Raw genomic sequence first — 17982 nt, 5'->3', positions numbered from 1 at the left:
ATGAGGCCTCTTTAAGTTCAGTTTTCCCTCATCTTGATTCTGCTTGCAGAGACCCCCAAAGCTTTTTCCACTGATTGCTTTGATCTTATTAAAAGGGTCATGGTGTTAAAGACGGGAAAACGTGCAGATTATTCATGTCATGTGCACGAGAACCCAGAAGTGCTTACAGTGCAGAGGGTTTTTAAAAGGGAGGGGGGGGCATGTTTGGATCACAGCACAATGAAGGTAGAGGGGCCACGCTTGAATCCTCTTAAACCTTGACCCCTTCTTTGTCTCAAGGTGTCAACAAACAAGGAGAATTAACTGCTTGTATCAACATGAAGAGTCCACAGTTAATTATTAGATCTGCATTCAAACTAAATGCGATCAATATCTATATGATAAAACATTTTCCATATTTGCTTTTAATTGTTAGACATAACAATAAATCCCGCTTTATGACAACTGGTGCACTTTTTTTCCTTAATACATTAAAATATCTAATAAAAACTGTTCTCTCTCTCTCTCTCTCAGTAAAATCTGAATTTGTGATTGATCTCATTGAAGCTGTTTCAGGCCGTTAGGTGAAATAAAAGATACCCTTCTCCCCTAATGACGTGAGCCGTGGCGCTCTTTTTCCATTTGCTGCTGTGAGTGAGCTTATTGCCCCCTCCTCTTTCTCTCCGTGGTTAAATAGCAAAGCGCGCTGCTTCTCGTGGTAGACAGCCCACTTTACATAGCGGAGGTTATTAAAATAATCCACCTGTAAGAACTACATAAAGAGGTAGTTAACCCAGCAGCACTTTAATATGTACTCAAACAAAAACGAAGGACCGCGTAGAGGAAGATCTTTTGACTCCATGAACATCGGCTTGGAAGAAAAACTTCTGAACAATGAGGTAAGAAGAAAAGCCTAATGTGTAATCCTTTGAAACAGACATCTGTCAGCAGCACGGTTGTTTTGTCCTGTTCGGTGAGACTATTACCAATAAGGTGAAAAGGTCCGCGGTGCGGAGATGGTCTTATTAAATAAGCCTTCACTTTCTCGTCAGCGCAGATTAATTTAAGCCGTTTTGTTATAGCTAGTGTAATTTGCGTCAAAGGGTTAAGAGGGTTAAAGTGGGATAGGCCTACCTCCAAATTCAATGTCATAAAAGATTCATTATTGCTCTATCTGTTCACCATTCACTGATTTCCAAAGTAAAAGACAAAAAAAGATAAACCGAGACAAATTGTTCTCTAAACCGTGACTTAAAGTCTAGCTTCAGCAGGCAATCCGATTGTGTCTGTGACCTTCACCTGCAAACTTTGTACATGTTAAACACAGAGTTGTTTATTAATTGTAGGCATTTTCTGATAAACAGTGGCCTAATGCTGCACACAATAAATTATATCTAAAAGGGAATAAATGTGAAACAACAATCTTCTCTCTCTTACAATGAGGATAAATATGGGTTAAATTAAGCAGCTGTAATTGGACTTAACTGTAGATTAAAATTTTTAATAACCACACGGACTTTTAATGTGCATATAGAAAATACATTTAAAGCTGTGTATACGTTGCATTAATACAGCTGACATCAAGAAAAATAAGTATGTGATAAAGAACATGTGTGCGTAAAATCATCGCACTTTTCAGCCTAAAACCTGCGGCGCGCTGCAGTGATTAAACCTACAGGGAGCTAATAATAGGCTTCCCCGCTGTCTAAATGAGATTGCAGTAAGGCGATACTTGGAGACAGAGACAAGTTCATCTTCGTTAAACCGAGACGCAAAGAGCTGACGCCGGGGAGCGTCCTGATCCAGTCTCTATAATGCTTTCAGGGATACTACCGACAAGGGTCCACCGAAAACTGGTCTGCCACGCTGTCTACACAATGCTCGAAGGGTGGAATATGGTAGGCAGCAACTAAATGCATTTAACAAAACTCATTTTCCACAAATCAGTTTGATCTATTAGACTGTGTGATATTTCGAAAGTCTAATGTAGTTGCACGTCAGGATCAAAATACAGTGTCGGAATCAGACGTTATGCTACGACTAAAGTAAACGAGAATACATTGCAGCCAATCAAAACAGATTAGTTTTCTGTGCTGTTGGCATGTTGCAGTCCTGCTTCTAAAATCTGATGCGGGATTAATTTTCCGCCTGTGCAGCGCGTGCACAGTCATGCGTCAACGTGACAGCGCTGTCCAAGGTGCTGAAATATACACAAGGGGTTGGTTCGCCTCCTGTGGTCACTAATATCAGCCCTGTCTCTCAATGTATCTAATGTAATTGTATTACCTGTTTCATAAGTATGGAAGTAAAGAAACAACCCATGTTGCTTTTCCAGGGTGTCAGAAATATTTAGATACTTCTGCAGCACTTTTCTGTGACTCTCGAGCTCACTACCTGTTGCATGTTGTGGATGCATTGTGTAACACTGAAAGGTTCTCGAAACTATGTAGCACAGAACATGGTAGTAAAGTTCTCTTTTCACAATAATGTTGATGCCACAATTTTAAAAAGAGTTTATTTCTTTCATTACTGTTTTCAGATAAACAAATCAACCTTCACAAAAATTGAGGAAAACACTGAAAAGAACAATACATCAGAGAAAGGGAGAGCAACAATAATATTTTCCCTCAAGAATGAAGTAGGAGGACTAGTAAAGGCTCTCAAACTCTTCCAGGTATGGACAACGTTATTCCTGTTCATGTTAATGTATTTACCTGGAATAGTCTTGATTATAGAATAACATTTTCATATCATATAAATGTCATACATATGACATATATATGTCTACCAGCAACTTATTCATTTATCATGCTGATGATAAGGCTAATGTAGCTAACTTAAAAATGAATCTCCATGTTTCTTGCAGGAAAACCATGTCAACCTTGTACACATAGAGTCCAGAAAATCCAAAAGACGCAACTCTGAGTTTGAAATTTTTGTGGACTGCGACAGCAACCACGAACAACTGAATGAAATAATCCAGCTGCTTAGAAAGCATGTGAGCGTGGTAGATATGGATCCTCCAGATAACTCTTGTCTCGATGAAGAAGGTAAATGAAATCCTGAAGACACTGTATTACAAATATACAGTATTATATTAGACTGTATTATCAGCAAACAACTAATTTTTTTTACTTCTCTCTACTCAGATATGTCTAATGTACCTTGGTTCCCAAAGAAGATTTCAGACTTGGACAAGTGTGCTAACCGTGTCCTGATGTATGGCTCTGAGTTGGATGCGGATCATCCGGTATGTACTGTAGGCACAAATCAGACAACTGGTTGACTTAAAAAAAGGAAACTCCTTAATTTTGAAGCATTCTCATATCCATCTATCTTCCTCTCCATTAGGGTTTCAAGGACAATGTCTACAGGAAAAGGCGAAAGTACTTTGCTGATCTCGCCATGGCATACAGACAGTGAGCATTTCTTGTATATTTTAATTGTTATTTTGGAAATATGTGCTGTTTTTACTTGATATTCATAGAATTATTCTCTCTTGTTGCAGTGGGGATCCCATTCCTCGTATTGAGTTCACAGAGGAGGAAGTGAAGACTTGGGGAGTTGTGTACAGGGAGCTCAACAAGTTGTACCCCACTCATGCCTGCCGGGAATACTTGAAGAACCTGCCACTGCTGTCAAAATACTGTGAATTTCGGGAGGACAACATCCCTCAGCTGGAAGATGTGTCACGTTTCCTCAGGGGTAGGTTTTTAACTTTTACTTCAAATACAAAATTGGAAATGTCATTTTTAAGTATTTTCAGTTTTGTTAATGTAGTCCCTCACTCATCTGTGATTTAAACATCTTATCGTCTCAGAACGCAGTGGATTCACCATCAGGCCTGTGGCTGGTTATCTGTCCCCACGTGACTTCCTCGCTGGTTTGGCCTTCCGGGTTTTCCACTGTACCCAGTATGTGCGACACAGCTCCGACCCTTTATACACCCCAGAGCCGTGAGTAATATACAGTACTATATTTAGAAAAAGGGAAAGTGTTCATATACATCTCTGGGTCCTAATATTCTGTCATTTTTTATTATCAAGGGACACATGCCATGAGCTGCTAGGTCACGTCCCGTTGCTAGCAGAGCCAAGCTTTGCCCAGTTTTCTCAGGAGATTGGTCTTGCTTCACTTGGGGCCTCAGATGACTCGGTTCAGAAACTGGCCACAGTGAGTGAGGCTGATCAAATCAAATTCAATTTCCTATTCTCAAATTTAAAATCTAAAATAATTGTCATAATTGTTTCTGTTTCATTGACGCTTATGTTACAGTGCTATTTCTTTACGGTGGAGTTTGGCCTATGCAAACAAGAAGGACAGCTGCGAGCATATGGAGCAGGACTGCTGTCATCTATCAGTGAGCTTAAGGTAAGATCATTTTAACAGGACCGTACAGTGGACATGTTAGCACAATATTCCTCCTAATATTTCCCAACTGGGCACCATTAAATGTATTGCCTCACCATAGAATACACATCAAAAAGTGCCTGAACAGCTGTATATTACCTAGATTTACTTAAAATTGTTGCAAAATCTGTTCTTTGTTTCTATATTACAGCATGCACTGTCTGGCAATGCAAGGATAATGCCTTTTGACCCCAAAGTTACATCCAAACAAGAATGCATCATCACAACATTTCAGGATGTCTACTTTGTGTCAGACAGCTTTGAGGAGGCCAAAGTTAAGATGAGGTGAGCTTGGTTTCTCAGTAATTTAACATAAGATATATTCATATTGATAGATCTTACATGGATAGATGATAATTATCTACAAAGTACACTGTTGTTTTATATATAATTATATATAATATATAAATAAATTCAATGAAGATATTATTTTCATTTCAGGGAGTTTGCCAAGACCATCAAGCGTCCCTTCACAGTCCGATACAACCCTTACACCCAGAGTGTGGATGTGCTAAAAGACACTCCCAGCATCAACAGCGTGGTGGAGGAACTTCGACACGAGCTTGACATCGTAGGTGATGCCCTCAACCGGCTGAACAAGCAGCTGGGTGTCTGACTGCCCACATTCCAGTTGGAGTTATCCACATACAGTCCATCAACGCTTGCTGTAGAGATACTGCTTGTGTATCGCCCTTCGTCAGTACAATGAATGTGCACTGCTTTTGGCATAACGCTCTGTTGTTCCCACTGCATGGTATACGGCTTATACAATTCACAGAGGTGCATGAGGTATGTTTAGCCACTTATATCAGTAAAATGCACAAACCCAAAGAGCTGCTTAACCTGAGACATTGTTTTGCTTCAGTTGTACTTGGCTCAATTGGCTTCTGTATTCCAAACATCCTATCGTTACCTCTGCTGTTGTATATTATCACGTGCATTTTTTTGTATTCTTCTACTTCTTCGTCTTCACATTTAATCTTCCTCACTTGATGTGTATAAAATGTACTTTTTTGTATTAATTTGGTGTATGTATCATATTCCTGCTGTTGTGCATATGTGCTGTTGAGGGAAATTATGAAAGTGAAAACTGGTGTTATAAGAATGTTTTCTTGACTTATTACGACAGACTTGGCCCATGTACCCTGACCTACAGTATTTTATTTTATTTTACAGTGATGATTTTGAATACCTCCGCTTGAAGTGAATATAATTGTAGTACTCCTGAAATCAAAACATTATTTTTCTACTGTAAAAACAATATGAGTCATCGTGAGTAGGCTATGTAATGAAACTATTGAAAAAATAATATATATATATAAATAAATAAATGTTAAAGAGTTAATTGTGTCTCCAGTGTGTCAAATAGTTTGTTACCTGTTGACTTGTTACTTTTTGATGTCCTCATGGTGGGTTTGGGTTTGGTGATGGATATTAGATGCTGAGGAAGCACGTTAAAGGAGGAGGAAGCTACTCCTGTGAGCCAAAGAGAGTGGCTCATGTAGTTACCTCTGGGAGGTCCGAGTTGGACTCGGTTAACTTGTTCTTATACAGCACTGTAAATGTTATTCTTGTATTTTATCTGTTTTAATTTTTTAATCATTTTTAACTGATCTTTAATGTTTTATGTAAAGCACTTTGAATTGCCCTGTTGCTGAAATGTGCTAGACAAATAAAGCTGCCTTGCCTTGCCTTGCCTTGCCTTGCCTTGCCTTGCCTTGCCTTGCTGATGATGATCATGGAGAATGATGACAGCGAGGACCCTGAAAGTGGTGACAATAGTTATGTTCAGGTTGGAGTTTGTGTAGTCTATATCCTTGACGTTCCACATCCGGGATTGCTCCGGTGCTGCAGGAAATTCCGCCGGATGCATGTATTTTCCGACTTTTTGACTGCTCCTCAGATCTCTGCAGGGTAAATTGAGACAGCTAGCTAGACTATCTGTCCAATCTGAGTTTTCTCTCGCACGACTATTTTGCAGCGGCTCTGTGCGGAGTTTAGTACTGCCCATGACGATTATGATTGGTTTAAAGAAATGCCCTTAAACCAGAGCACGTTTTCCTCCCATCCCCGAATGCTATTTGGAATAGCCAGACCCTCCTTCAGAACGCTTTGGAGGAGGGTCTGGCAAAGCGAGACTAGAGTTTGTGTAATATCAATTAAATGTAAGAATAATTATCCCTTTGACCTTAGGGCCACATCACCTTTTTGTCTAATCAAAAGAATCCATTCTGAATTGAGTGACACTGACTGAGATTTTTGGTGTTGGTTTCTTGGACACCGAATTGGTGACTGGTTCTATGGGCTTGTAAAGTTTTTATTTGGGATATATAACATCCCAAATAAAAGATATCTCCATGTCAAATCAAGTATCCTTTATGTCCCACCTCCAGAATGTTGACACTTTAGACTTTCTGTCCATCTTAAGAAGAAACCTGATCAAATTAATACATTAAAACTATATTACTGATACAACTTTAATCACCCAGTTGCCAGTTTAAAGTTAAGTCATCTTGCACAAACTAATGCAGCCTAAATACTACCTACCATCATATAGGTTAAAAAGTATGTGTAAGAGACATGTTAATTCAACATTATGATCATTTGGGAGGCTGTTTGTGGTGTTGTTGAACTGTGCTGTGTTATACTTATAGCACATTTCATACAACAGCTGTAGACTCAATGTGCTTAAAAAAAGCAAAGATCATACATGACCTATAAGATAAGAACATATACAATAAGAAGGTAGTGTCATTATTAAAAAGGGAACAATAAAAATAACAATAAAACTGATTCTAAAATGAAAGTTTTACCTGTTAAGTGGCCCAAGAGGTTTTTCCAATATATATTTGTCCACCCCATAATTGTGAGTATAAAATAAAGTTATGAATAAGTTTAAGCTGGGTGACTGTAAACTGGCAACTGAGTGTACTTCTAGGTAGGTAATTTGTATCAGTAAAAATATGAAATTAACTAATCATAAATTTCTTTTCTGTTCACAAAATGAAAATCCATAATTCAACTTCATTAATCATTTAAAATGATGTATATCTACAAAGATATAAAGAGGACACTTATGTGGTCTGCTCATTTCTTCAGATAGTACCAGAAGATTAATGTCATCTTTTTAGATATGTCCGGGTATGTCCCCACTCTTTTATTTTTTGGCAAGATGTCTGAACATTTATTTCCCAAGACTCTGAATTTTCCATTTTCTATAAAAAATATTGTATCTATATCCTATATAACATTTTTATGAACTGATTTGTGATTTTTGTCTATGTTCTAATACACTGGCATTTTATCTTTGTGTATGTTTTATGCAGCGCTGGTTCTATGCATTGACATATATAATTCTTCTTTCTGTTCTATGTTTACAATTGTTACTTGGCAAAATGCTTTACGGCAGTGTCGCAAATCATAATGTAACGTTACTCATGGAAACTAGCTCACGGCCGGAGTTTTGTTTACACTCTTGGGTAAGTTCATTATATTCACCGTTAAAGTGTTAACGTTGTGTATGTCTGACCGCGTAGTTTAACTATCTCAAATACTCACCACCGGCAGATTGACACTTCAATGGGGAACGTTTAGCACTTTTGCTAACGTTAGCTTAACAGTATAGCGAACTAGCTCCAACATACAAGTGCAGCGAAAACAAACTGTCGTTAAGATTTGACTCGGAATTACTAGCTCTGTTCGGTATTAACGTGGTTAATGTCGTGTTCGTCAGGGAGCCAACAGCTACGGGCAGCTGGGACAGGGACATGTGGAGGACCTGTCAGAGCCCCGGCTCTCTGACACCACTGCTCTGCAAAACATGGCAATACGGGCTCTCATCGGCGGCGGGGGTCACTCGGTGGTTATCACGGGTAGGTGTTACTGTTCGCTCCTGTGTATATATCTATGGCTCCTAAACAGCACGTTTCCTTTAAAATACAAGCCTGGTAACGCGTTCAGCAATGTGAAGTCTAAGCAAGGCTACAGAGATCATGTGGCGCCCCCTCCAGGCCAAATAAATTAATGGTTGATGTTGTTGACTGTATTTAGTTAAGATGGTTAATTTGTTTTTTTTATTTGACAAACATTTTGCCAATTCCACATGGGATTATAAAACACCACTGTGTTTCAGACATCAAAAATATACAGCAATACAATATACAACAAAAATAGTAGAATAAAGAAAGAAAATTATCTATACTAATTTCTATTTTTTTTCCTCATCTTAAAAGCAGTGTAATTATATACACATCACATTTAGGTGAAAGGCTACTAGAAAACAACAAAATGCAATCTATTGACTATTTAAATACATTATGGTTTGGAGTCAGTGTTTCTCTTTTTTATTAATGTCTTTTCCTCATCTCCCAAGCTCCAAGTAACTGATCTAAATGTTTCGTACATGAACAGCCAACTCAACTGCATGGTTCTCTCATGTTTTTGTGGTGTATTTTGTGTTGGGCAGAAAATGGAGAGGTGTTTGTGTGCGGACAGAATCACCGAGGCCAGCTGGGTCTTGGTCACAATGTAGACATCTCAACTCTTCAACTCTGCCGCAGCCTGACTCAGAGGGTCACAACAGTAGCCTGTGGTTGGGATTTTACTCTTCTTCTCAGTGGTGAGAACCATTTTACACTGGGATGTGGTGCTCTGTTTTACACGTGCACTATGTTTAGAAGGATATTAGGGGTGGCAGGCACAGTCCTTAGGGATTTGGGTTGGGAACCGGCGAGATGCCTGTTCACCTCCTGGGCACTGCCAGGTGCTCTTGAGCAAGGCACCGTATTCCCCCAACCGCTCAGGGCGCTGGTCCAGCACTGGCAGCCCACTTGCTCTGACATCTCTCCATTTGTGCATGAATAGGTCCTGAGCATGTGTGTGTGTATTTCAGGCCTGGTTGTCAATATATCAATAAACAATATAAATTAAATTAAATTAAAAATATAATAGTTTCATGAGCGACGATTAAGATTCTACCCCAGGTGTTCCTAATAGGCGGGATAATGGATAGGATAGGCATTTTATTTATCCTTGCATAAAAATAAATGCATAAGAAACAATTAATTATATGTAAGAATATGCAATAGAATGTGATTAGTGGATAACATGGCTGTAACAGTTTGATATATACAAGAATGCAACTACATTACAGTAGATGACAGTATCTGGATAATAGGAGCAGTCCTCACAGACTTACTGTATGCCACATTATGTCATAAAGAAGTTACTGTATTTCCAGGTTACGACTTGTAATCACCATTTATGTCAACATCCACTTTGTAATTACATCCAGGAGATTTTTCTGAAAGCGCTGATATATCCGTCTTTGCTCTTATACAGAAGTGCCTAAAAAAAAGCAAAAAATATGGACTTACTACAGCTAGTTCAGCCTTACAAGGTAATACAACCCACATTTTATGAATATTTGGGCTATATTGTAAGTGTAGTGTTTTTTTTTACCATCATGCAACCAACTCTGCAATCACACAACTGTGTTGAGTTGTCTGATGACAGACACAGACATATGATGTGAATGCAGCATTAGACTTACAGTCCAAGTGATCAGGGTTGTCCTAAAACCAGCAATAGCTTGAGGGCTCTCATGCAGACTAGCTTTGCCCTTAGACCCCACCTTCTGTAAGTCTGCAATCTTGCCGACTTTGCTTTGAGAATTTATAGCACCTATGTTATGTTAAAAATTGGAATGACGGAGGAAGCCTGGAACTACCTTCTATCCAAAAGTTGAATATTTCAGTGTGATTTTTATATAGAGATATTTATTTTCTTTTTATGTCACACCAAAAGATTGTGGTCGAGTACTGGCATGTGGCTCCAATGCATTTGGACAACTAGGTGTTGGGCAAAAAGTCACACACTGTGCAGATCTACTGGTTGTTGAGGTGAGCACAACATTTTTTTAATTTTCTGTTCTGCCCTCAGACTCAAACTGTGTATATCAGTGGGGAAGTATTTTACTTCTTCAAGGAACACAATATAACCAGTCTAATGATTGCCATACCTTTATCTTATCAATCCTGAGTGATCAAAACTGCCAGAAACCAACTTCACCTCCTGATCAGTTCCTTTGAAGCAGATGTGCTGTGTTTGTTCTCAGAGTCTGAAGGAGCCAGTGTTGAGTGTAGCAGCAGGACTCCGACATTCACTAGCTGTTACTGGTAAGTTTGCACCAAAAACATCATTAGTGTGTTTTTATTTAGCAGTCAATCCACAAATCCTAATTTTCTGTTCTGCCTTCAGTCTCAGGCTGCGTATATCAGTGGGGAAGTGGTCTTTTTAATCACGCTAAGAGAGCACTCAGTCCTTGCCCTGTCCCATCACACCTCAGCTCTACGGTACCATCTCTCGTACCCGGTAAGTGAAACTCTGTACTAATTAGAAATAGTTACAGAAAAGAAAGTTTTTAAGCATTTCGTAATTTACAATGCCACTGATGATTGATAAATGTGACCACATACTTGTGCCTATGTTACAGGTCTGGATCATAAGACCTCACGCATGGTAACTTCAGGCTCAGCGCACTGTGTTTGCCTTACTGGTATGACAACGGCATATACAGTTCATGTTACATTTGGTTTATTTAGCATAAATGACTGAGAAAAACATTCTTATCAGCCTGTAAATTAAAAGAATGACATGTTGGAAATGTTTGTGAGCTCAAAACTTGCAAAAGATTGTTAATACAACCAACAAACAAGGCAGCAGATCCACTTAATTTATGAGCCCAAATGAAAGAAAAAGCTTGATTTTTGTATTGTGATTTTGGATATAGGCATCCCAGCAAGATATTTGCAGAAACAGTACAAACAATAGGACATGGCTTCCAAGGCTGACAACTTCTTTCTAACAAACAGTTCAAGTTTAGATAAAAGAGGGGTTCTTCTCAGATCGAGGACAACAAACTTCCAACAGAAGGAAAAAGGACTGGAGCACACGGATTGATTTGGAGCCTTTAATAGTGCAAACAGACCAAAGCTTTTTTTCCTAAACAGTTTTTATTGCTGCTTTAGAAGTGTTTAATTTTACTGAATGGACATAAGCGAGGCTATAACTTGAAAGCAGATATGCAAAGCATTTTGTGCTGCTCTTTCTCTGTCTTTTACTTGATGTTAATACATCATGTCTGGCCTCCCTCCTGTCCTGTAATTAGCTGACCGGCAACACTCAATTACTGCTCTTTCTTTCTGTTGCTGCCTCTGCTGAATTAAGAATAATGTCGCTGCTGTTGGGTGTGCAGGAGACGGTGATTTGTTTCTGTGGGGAAGCAACAAGCACGGCCAGCTGACCACCGCACAGCCCTTCCTGTCCTCTCCCACTCTTGTAAAGCGCTCACTGCTAGGTGGAGAGAAAGTTATCAGGGTGTGGAGCGGCTGGACACACATTGTTGCTCAAACAGGTGAAACATAATAACACATATAATGTCATCAGTTTTAACGGATAGTTGCCATATCTGAACAAGGCCATCATTTATTTCAGAGAGTGGGAGAGTGTTCACATGGGGCAGAGGAGATTATGGACAGCTGGGCCGACAAGCATCAACCAGTCAGAACCCAGAGCTGCAACCGACTGTTCCTTCAGCTGGAAACCAGGAGGCTTGCCTCCCTACAGAGGTTAATGTCCTCCGTGGAGCGACACAGGTCAGACTTATCAGTGTTTGACAACTCTACAGACTGAAAAACCTATAAGGCACATGACAAATGTTTATACATGTAGTAGTGTGTTTTAATGATATACTGTATTGATTCTTATTGTTGTGGCCATCACCCTCATGTTTTAGCAGTAAATGTCTGTGTCACAGCAGCAGGGGGCAGCAGACAACCACAAAACAAACAAAAAACAGATAGCTGAGGGTTGTTTTGTCTGAGGTAAAACAGTGACTGAATGAGAGCCAAGCCCACTAAGAGTAGCTTCTTAATGGTTTGCATCACTACATCTATCGTGTAGAGCGCACACATACTGCCAGAGGACCACTTTTTAACAAATCATAAATATTATATATTATATAATCATAAGATTTAGTGAAGGCAGAGATCTCTTCTCCCATAAGGGCAATTATGTGAGAGCATCGTGGGATCCCAGCCTACCATGTTAGTCCTCCTAACACTGTCCATATACACCCACAGAGTCAATATTTGTTAAACTGTCACATTTTTATGAGGCCTATGAACATTACTGGAGTAACAAATTATAACCTGTCAGTGGTTCAGGAATCAATTGGTGTGTTTCCATTCATGGCTTGTCACAGCTGTATGCTTTATCAAAAACATTGCTTTATCAAAGCAGTTCAAACTGTATTAGCAAGGACATAATTCAATGACTTTTATTGCTAGTAAAGAGCTCTGTGATCTTGTTGAGCTTTGTAGGTTTCAGGATCAGAATTTAAACGTCTCCTCAGTTCTTGTAGCAGTTATGAAGGAGAGGACTGTGAAAAAAAGGCCAGTCATTTATAAAAGCTTTTGGTCATCAAAGGGAGGTACACACAGCCATCCTGAGACAGTTGCATTAACTCCTCCGGTGTGTTCTAGCTTTTATGAATGAGCTGGCTTTTCTGTTCTAGTTTTCTGCTCTTCCGTCTGATGATGCATTGGGGAGTGAGGGCTTTTATATTGAAAAGGCTCATGTTGTATGCAGTTTTGAATAAAAGTTGGATGACTACATCCTGACGCATGGACATTTTTTTCAGTTTCAGAAAATATTTTGGTTACAAAGTCTCTCAGTATCCATGGAGGCATAAGGAATTGTGGCTATTACAGTCTTAAAGTTATCTGTCTGCATTTAACACACATTTTAAACACTTTTCAAATCCCTTTCTCTACAGATCGCATGCGGATCTGAACATAACCATGCCATTGTAGGTGAGTGTATTCTCTCTTCTCATTTTCTTTTTGTATGTTATTTTAAAAAACGGCTTTGTTTTGCTGTATTAGAACCTGTAATATTGATAACCATAAACATCTAAGATGAAACAGCTGCACTGGAAAGATACATCAAGGATAAGCGGTTTCTGAGAAATTAAGCAAAAATAGCCTAAACTGCAGTTTTGGCTTCAGTATGCGCCTGAAACAAGAGACTTCACCTTTGGCGTGACATGACTCTGGCTCTTACTAAATAAAAGAATAGGGAATTCACATTGAATCAAAGAATGAGTAAGGGAGCTGTCTAATACATTACAGTTTAACATGAGTGTGAAATATTAATCCTTCTGGTAATGCTGCAGAGGATTTCCGAGGTCAGCTCATTGCTCTGTGAACTTTGCATGAGGAAGTAATTACAGCATGGATAGATGAGTATCATTGTCAGAAGCAATTACCCATACAGGCCTGCAAAAGAGCTGAATTAACCACACACACATTTACAGGCATGTTTTTCCAGTTCCAGATTGTTTGGAGAGCAGTCTCCCTTTGTCCAAATAAGAACAGAACATAGACATCGCAGCTGCACACATCCCTTATATAATACTAAACAAACACAGATTTGAGTGTTTGTGGTTCCTTGTCAGATTTACAAAGAGAATAAATATGATTTTATTCTTTCCAGGCTTACCAAAAGTCTCTTGCTTTCCCATAGGCATAAACATTTTGGAAGTAAAATCTTCTGCATTAAATTTTGAACACTGACCCACTTTTATTTTTACATCGGCATGAATTTATAAACCGCGGATGAACACTGAAACACAAGCACGGGGTTCTATTAGGAAGGACACGCTGGACATTGCTAGTATTTCTACAAGCAAATGGCCACTTTTATTGTTCTGACCAATTTGAATAGTTAACTGGAAAGGCCATTACAATTAAAGGAAATTGTAAACGTGAGTGTCCGTCGTGATGGCAGTTCTCACAAAGCACTGCTCTGTGCTTTCAGAAGTTCGGTGATGTGATGAGAAAGCAGAACCAGTAAATGGAGAGCTCATGTGAACCTCCTGCACCTCACTCTTGTGCCATGCTGTCCTCCTTTCCTCCTGTCTGGAGCGCAGTGGCAGGAGCAATGAAATAGCAAAACAGGATTGGAAGCAGAGACCTGAGTACTGCTATTTCTGGTGCTGAAGTAGGTCACATGGAAAAGAACTGAGAGCATTGCATGCTACTTGGGATATCTGTTGCACATTTGTACCTGAGGAAGTGCTCCTCATGTATGAAATTCATCGTTGTGGTCAGACGTGGAAGATAGTCCAAAGACGCAGTGGGCACAGCTCATCCAATCTGAGGAAAGATGTGTGTTAATGTGAACATTTTGAACAGGAATGCATAGGGACAAACACAAACTGTCAATTGTAAAACCAAATGACAGGATTTGTTTACAAGGAAGTGTTTTGATTTCTATCCTTTTGTTGTGCAGAATATTTTGCAAGCACTTTGTTGCTATGGAAACACTGATGTGCTGTACTCCTGTCAGTAAGTCCATGAATTAAGCACAGCACCAAAACAAGGCTTTTTCCCCAAATGAACAAAACATGTCAAGACATTAACCTAACTAATAATAATGAAAACCAGGATATTTACTGAATAAACTTAATCAAAGATGGAGACCCATGCAGTCCAGTTATAAATACATGTAGTATCTTAAAGATGGAGCAACATGTGTGTTTGTAATGTATAAGCCATATCTGGCAGAATGTCACACTGACATAAATGGCTGGCATGACATCTCGGCTACTAACTGGCGAAAGCATATGTGTCACTTGGCGAATCCAAACCTGAATGCCACCAATTTTTTAGAGACGTGCTGAAAACGCAGAAAGGCAAAGAAAACCCAGATGAAAGAAATGAAAAAATGGCATGAAAGACACAACTGCAGGATGGGGAGAGCTTGAAGATGTGTTACCCTTGAGAAAGCAAGCTCGCTTCTGTTGCCATGGCAATGGAGCCTATTAGGTAACTGTGTTGCCATGGCACGTGTCTCCTATGTGATGCAGACCTGACCACACCCACCAACAAGCTCACCAGCTGTGAAGAGCAGGGAGGCTTTATTGCTGTGTGTGTGTGTGTGTGTGTGTGTGTGTGTGTGTGTGTGTGTGTGTGTGTGTGTGTGTGTGTGTGTGTGTGTGTGTGTGTGTGTGTGTGTGTGTGTGTGTGTGTGTGTGTGTGTGTGTGTGTGTGTGTGTGTGTGTGTGTGTGTGTGTCTGTGTCTGTCTGTGTCTGTCTGCATGCCTTCTGATTTTTTGCACCCAGCCTTTTTTCTTAAGGCTACTAATTTTAGCCGACATGGTACAGTGCTGCAGCCCCGTCCCTGTCTCTGTCAGCTCCACTGACCCATGACCCCTCTCTTTTTCAGGGGGTTGTCTTCTCTCCTGGGGCTGGAACGAACATGGAATGTGTGGAGACGGTTCACAGAGCAACGTCTTTCAGCCACAGCTCGTTTCTGGTCTCACACCTCTTCTAATTGGCTGTGGAGCCGGACACTCTATGGCAGTGTGCACTGTGACGACTGACTCAAGACAAAACTCAGCAGTGACCCTACCTCAGTAACATCAGAGCTGGAACATTTATTTAGCACAAGGCAATCGAAGACAAAAAACCTGAATAACTTTGTGAATTAACAAATTTCTGACTGATTTGGGGTGCTTATTGGTGCCTTGCAAAGCTCACATCAGTATTCTAAGTGCCTTTGAATATACTGTAACTTTCACCTTTTTAATAGGTTACTTGAGCTCCTTGAAAAGATCCGGCTTTAAACTGCAGTCACCATAAATAGTGTGGTGGACACAGGCTGAGTTATGTTACATGTGGACAGAAGCCATCATTTCTCTGACCAGCCCATCACTTTGATGGACATGATTGGGGCCGATAACTTTGCAGGAAATGACCGTGCCTGTGGCTCCTGGTCCACCTGCCATGTTTGTCTTTCTGAAGAAAGCCGTTAAGAATCATGTGAGGGATGGGCTAGACTAGTGCTATAGCTCCATCTTCCCATGTCAGCAGTTTTATTGCTGCGATCCTGAGTGTCAGAAGGCAGTCAATCTCTGCACTTCGTACTGAAAATCCCTTGGTCATCTCATGATTTACCACTTAAACAGACAGTGAGTGCAGTATTTTTTCTTTGGCAACACTCCATCACTTATTTATATTCTTGGCAGTCTGTCATATTCTTTGATGTTCCGTTTGTCTCATTTCCACCACTTTCATACTCTCTACTTTATTAATCCCTCTTGGGAGAAATTTGTCCACTGCATTTGACCCAATCTACATATTTATGAGCTTTAGGCAGCCGCAGTGCAGCATGCAGGGACCAACTACAGGTCTGAAGCCAGTGTTATGGTCAAGGGCAATGGCAGGACTCAATGGTTAAAAAAGTTTTTATTTTATCCTTATGATTTATGCAAATATAAAAAAACATATGACTGATTTATGCTTTAATAAAAGTTGAATTAATGTGCTTATATCTGGATTAGTTTGAAAAATAAATCAACACTCGTTGAAAATGATCATTTCTGTGTTTTCTTTTATTTATCACTATTTATTGTACAAGCCTGAACTGTGTCGGTCAAAAAAGACACAAAAAATTCCGAAACAACAAACCAATCAAAACGATCACTGAACACCTTATTGAGATAACTAACCACAAAATGCAAGGTGTTCAAAACACACATTCTCAAGTCTCACTAAACGGCACATTAGTTGCCTCTTAGTTGTGTTATTGATCCGTTTAATAACAGATGCTGTTATTGTTCCGTGTCGGACAACGATTAGCACACTGTCCCCCCATTTGTTCTCAGCTCTACTGACAGATTCAGATCTGCTGTACCTGATCTGTAACAGATCTCAGTAGGTTGTTGGCAGTGTGTTTGCAGTTGTTTGGTAAAAAGGTGGTCCCTTTTCACTTACTTATCCACACAAAAAAAGAAGCTGTTCTCTGTACTCAATGGCCTTCCTCTAGGTTTTTAATTAGGTATGCTCATTACTTGCCTTTAGAAACTGATCCGTATGGGGGTCCTTATTGTATCTTTGTGCTTTTTGAGTATCTAACTGACTTGTTTTCAATGGCTGGTGACAGATGACTAATGTCAAATAAAATTACATTAATTCATCATGTTAGGTTAAGCTATACTCCTGAATGGTAAGAAGAATTTGCATAACAGAGGCACTTGTCCAGTATGTGTGTTATGTTTTGGCAATGGTTAGTATTGCATACTATGCCAATTTGCATGTGTGCAGAAATTAAAATGTACTACAGAATAATTATGAATGTCTGAGCTGGTATATGAGTCAATGTATTTTATATATAAGCTGTCTTTGTTAATCAAAGTGTAGCTACATATAAATATATATCAACATTTAATGAATGTTAAATATCTAGCATTCTTTTCTGAATAACCACATTTAAGATTTGACTCACCAAACAATTATTTACTCTTAACAGCACACTTTGCCATTTTAATGCCTCATTAAGTAAGAGTTAAGGTAAGAGTGGTGTTTCCTTTTTTGTTTTTTAAAGTATGACCTTTTTTAATTTTTTTTGTGGATGTTATCTCTCTGATGCCTGAAAAAATATCAAAGGAATGTTAAAGGTTCAGTGGTGCAAAACAGTGCAAAAGTCTACAAACATGTGACGGTGACAGTGCAAAGTTAACGATTTGTT

General features: G+C 39.4%; 2 protein-coding genes and 1 long non-coding RNA gene across 4 annotated transcripts; 2 read left to right on the top strand and 1 right to left on the bottom strand.

The window, feature by feature from the left end:
• The first annotated feature begins 710 nt into the window (after positions 1 to 710).
• tph1a (tryptophan hydroxylase 1 (tryptophan 5-monooxygenase) a) lies at positions 711 to 5663 on the top strand. Its single transcript, XM_028584934.1, has 11 exons — positions 711 to 878; positions 2519 to 2653; positions 2846 to 3029; positions 3129 to 3229; positions 3331 to 3398; positions 3488 to 3684; positions 3800 to 3935; positions 4026 to 4152; positions 4255 to 4350; positions 4541 to 4674; positions 4831 to 5663. The coding sequence occupies exons 1-11, from the start codon at positions 789 to 791 to the stop codon at positions 5003 to 5005; spliced, it is 1443 nt and encodes a 480-aa protein (XP_028440735.1). The 5' UTR covers positions 711 to 788; the 3' UTR covers positions 5006 to 5663.
• On the bottom strand, positions 2538 to 5923 carry LOC114559911 (uncharacterized). Its single transcript, XR_003693145.1, has 3 exons — positions 5767 to 5923; positions 3144 to 3236; positions 2538 to 3050 (listed from the first exon to the last, which is right to left on the bottom strand). It is a non-coding gene; the product is annotated as an uncharacterized LOC114559911 (long non-coding RNA).
• Positions 5924 to 7784: 1861 nt separating this feature from the next.
• On the top strand, positions 7785 to 17584 carry sergef (secretion regulating guanine nucleotide exchange factor). 2 transcript variants are annotated; one of them, XR_003693194.1, is made up of 12 exons: positions 7785 to 7868; positions 8123 to 8261; positions 8855 to 9007; positions 10195 to 10289; positions 10505 to 10565; positions 10648 to 10761; positions 10883 to 10945; positions 11645 to 11803; positions 11884 to 12044; positions 13226 to 13262; positions 14269 to 14451; positions 15679 to 15727. XR_003693194.1 is itself a non-coding variant. In XM_028585897.1 (11 exons), exons 1-11 carry the CDS (start codon positions 7785 to 7787, stop codon positions 15870 to 15872), a joined length of 1260 nt encoding a protein of 419 aa, XP_028441698.1. In that variant the 3' UTR covers positions 15873 to 17584. The 2 variants fall into 2 exon arrangements, 1 of the variants encoding a protein (XP_028441698.1); XM_028585897.1 differs by lacking the exon at positions 14269 to 14451 and having other exon boundaries at positions 15679 to 17584.
• Positions 17585 to 17982: the final 398 nt, after the last annotated feature.

Source organism: Perca flavescens, chromosome 8 (genome assembly GCF_004354835.1).
Source record: "Perca flavescens isolate YP-PL-M2 chromosome 8, PFLA_1.0, whole genome shotgun sequence".
In the NCBI taxonomy this organism is placed as follows: Eukaryota; Metazoa; Chordata; class Actinopteri; order Perciformes; family Percidae; genus Perca; species Perca flavescens.
The sequence above is the reverse complement of the archived record's forward strand: the minus strand, read 5'-3'. Positions and strand labels throughout refer to the sequence as shown.

Coding starts and splice junctions, on each gene's coding strand:
- tph1a (XM_028584934.1), top strand. CDS start 789: ATGTACTCAAACAAAAACGAAGGACCGCGTAGAGGAAGATCTTTTGAC. Junction 3,230..3,330: donor AGTTGGATGCGGATCATCCG/GTATGTACTGTA, acceptor CCTCTCCATTAG/GGTTTCAAGGACAATGTCTA. Junction 3,399..3,487: donor CTCGCCATGGCATACAGACA/GTGAGCATTTCT, acceptor CTCTTGTTGCAG/TGGGGATCCCATTCCTCGTA.
- sergef (XM_028585897.1), top strand. CDS start 7,785: ATGCTTTACGGCAGTGTCGCAAATCATAATGTAACGTTACTCATGGAA. Junction 8,262..8,854: donor TCACTCGGTGGTTATCACGG/GTAGGTGTTACT, acceptor TGTGTTGGGCAG/AAAATGGAGAGGTGTTTGTG. Junction 12,045..13,225: donor TCCTCCGTGGAGCGACACAG/GTCAGACTTATC, acceptor CTTTCTCTACAG/ATCGCATGCGGATCTGAACA.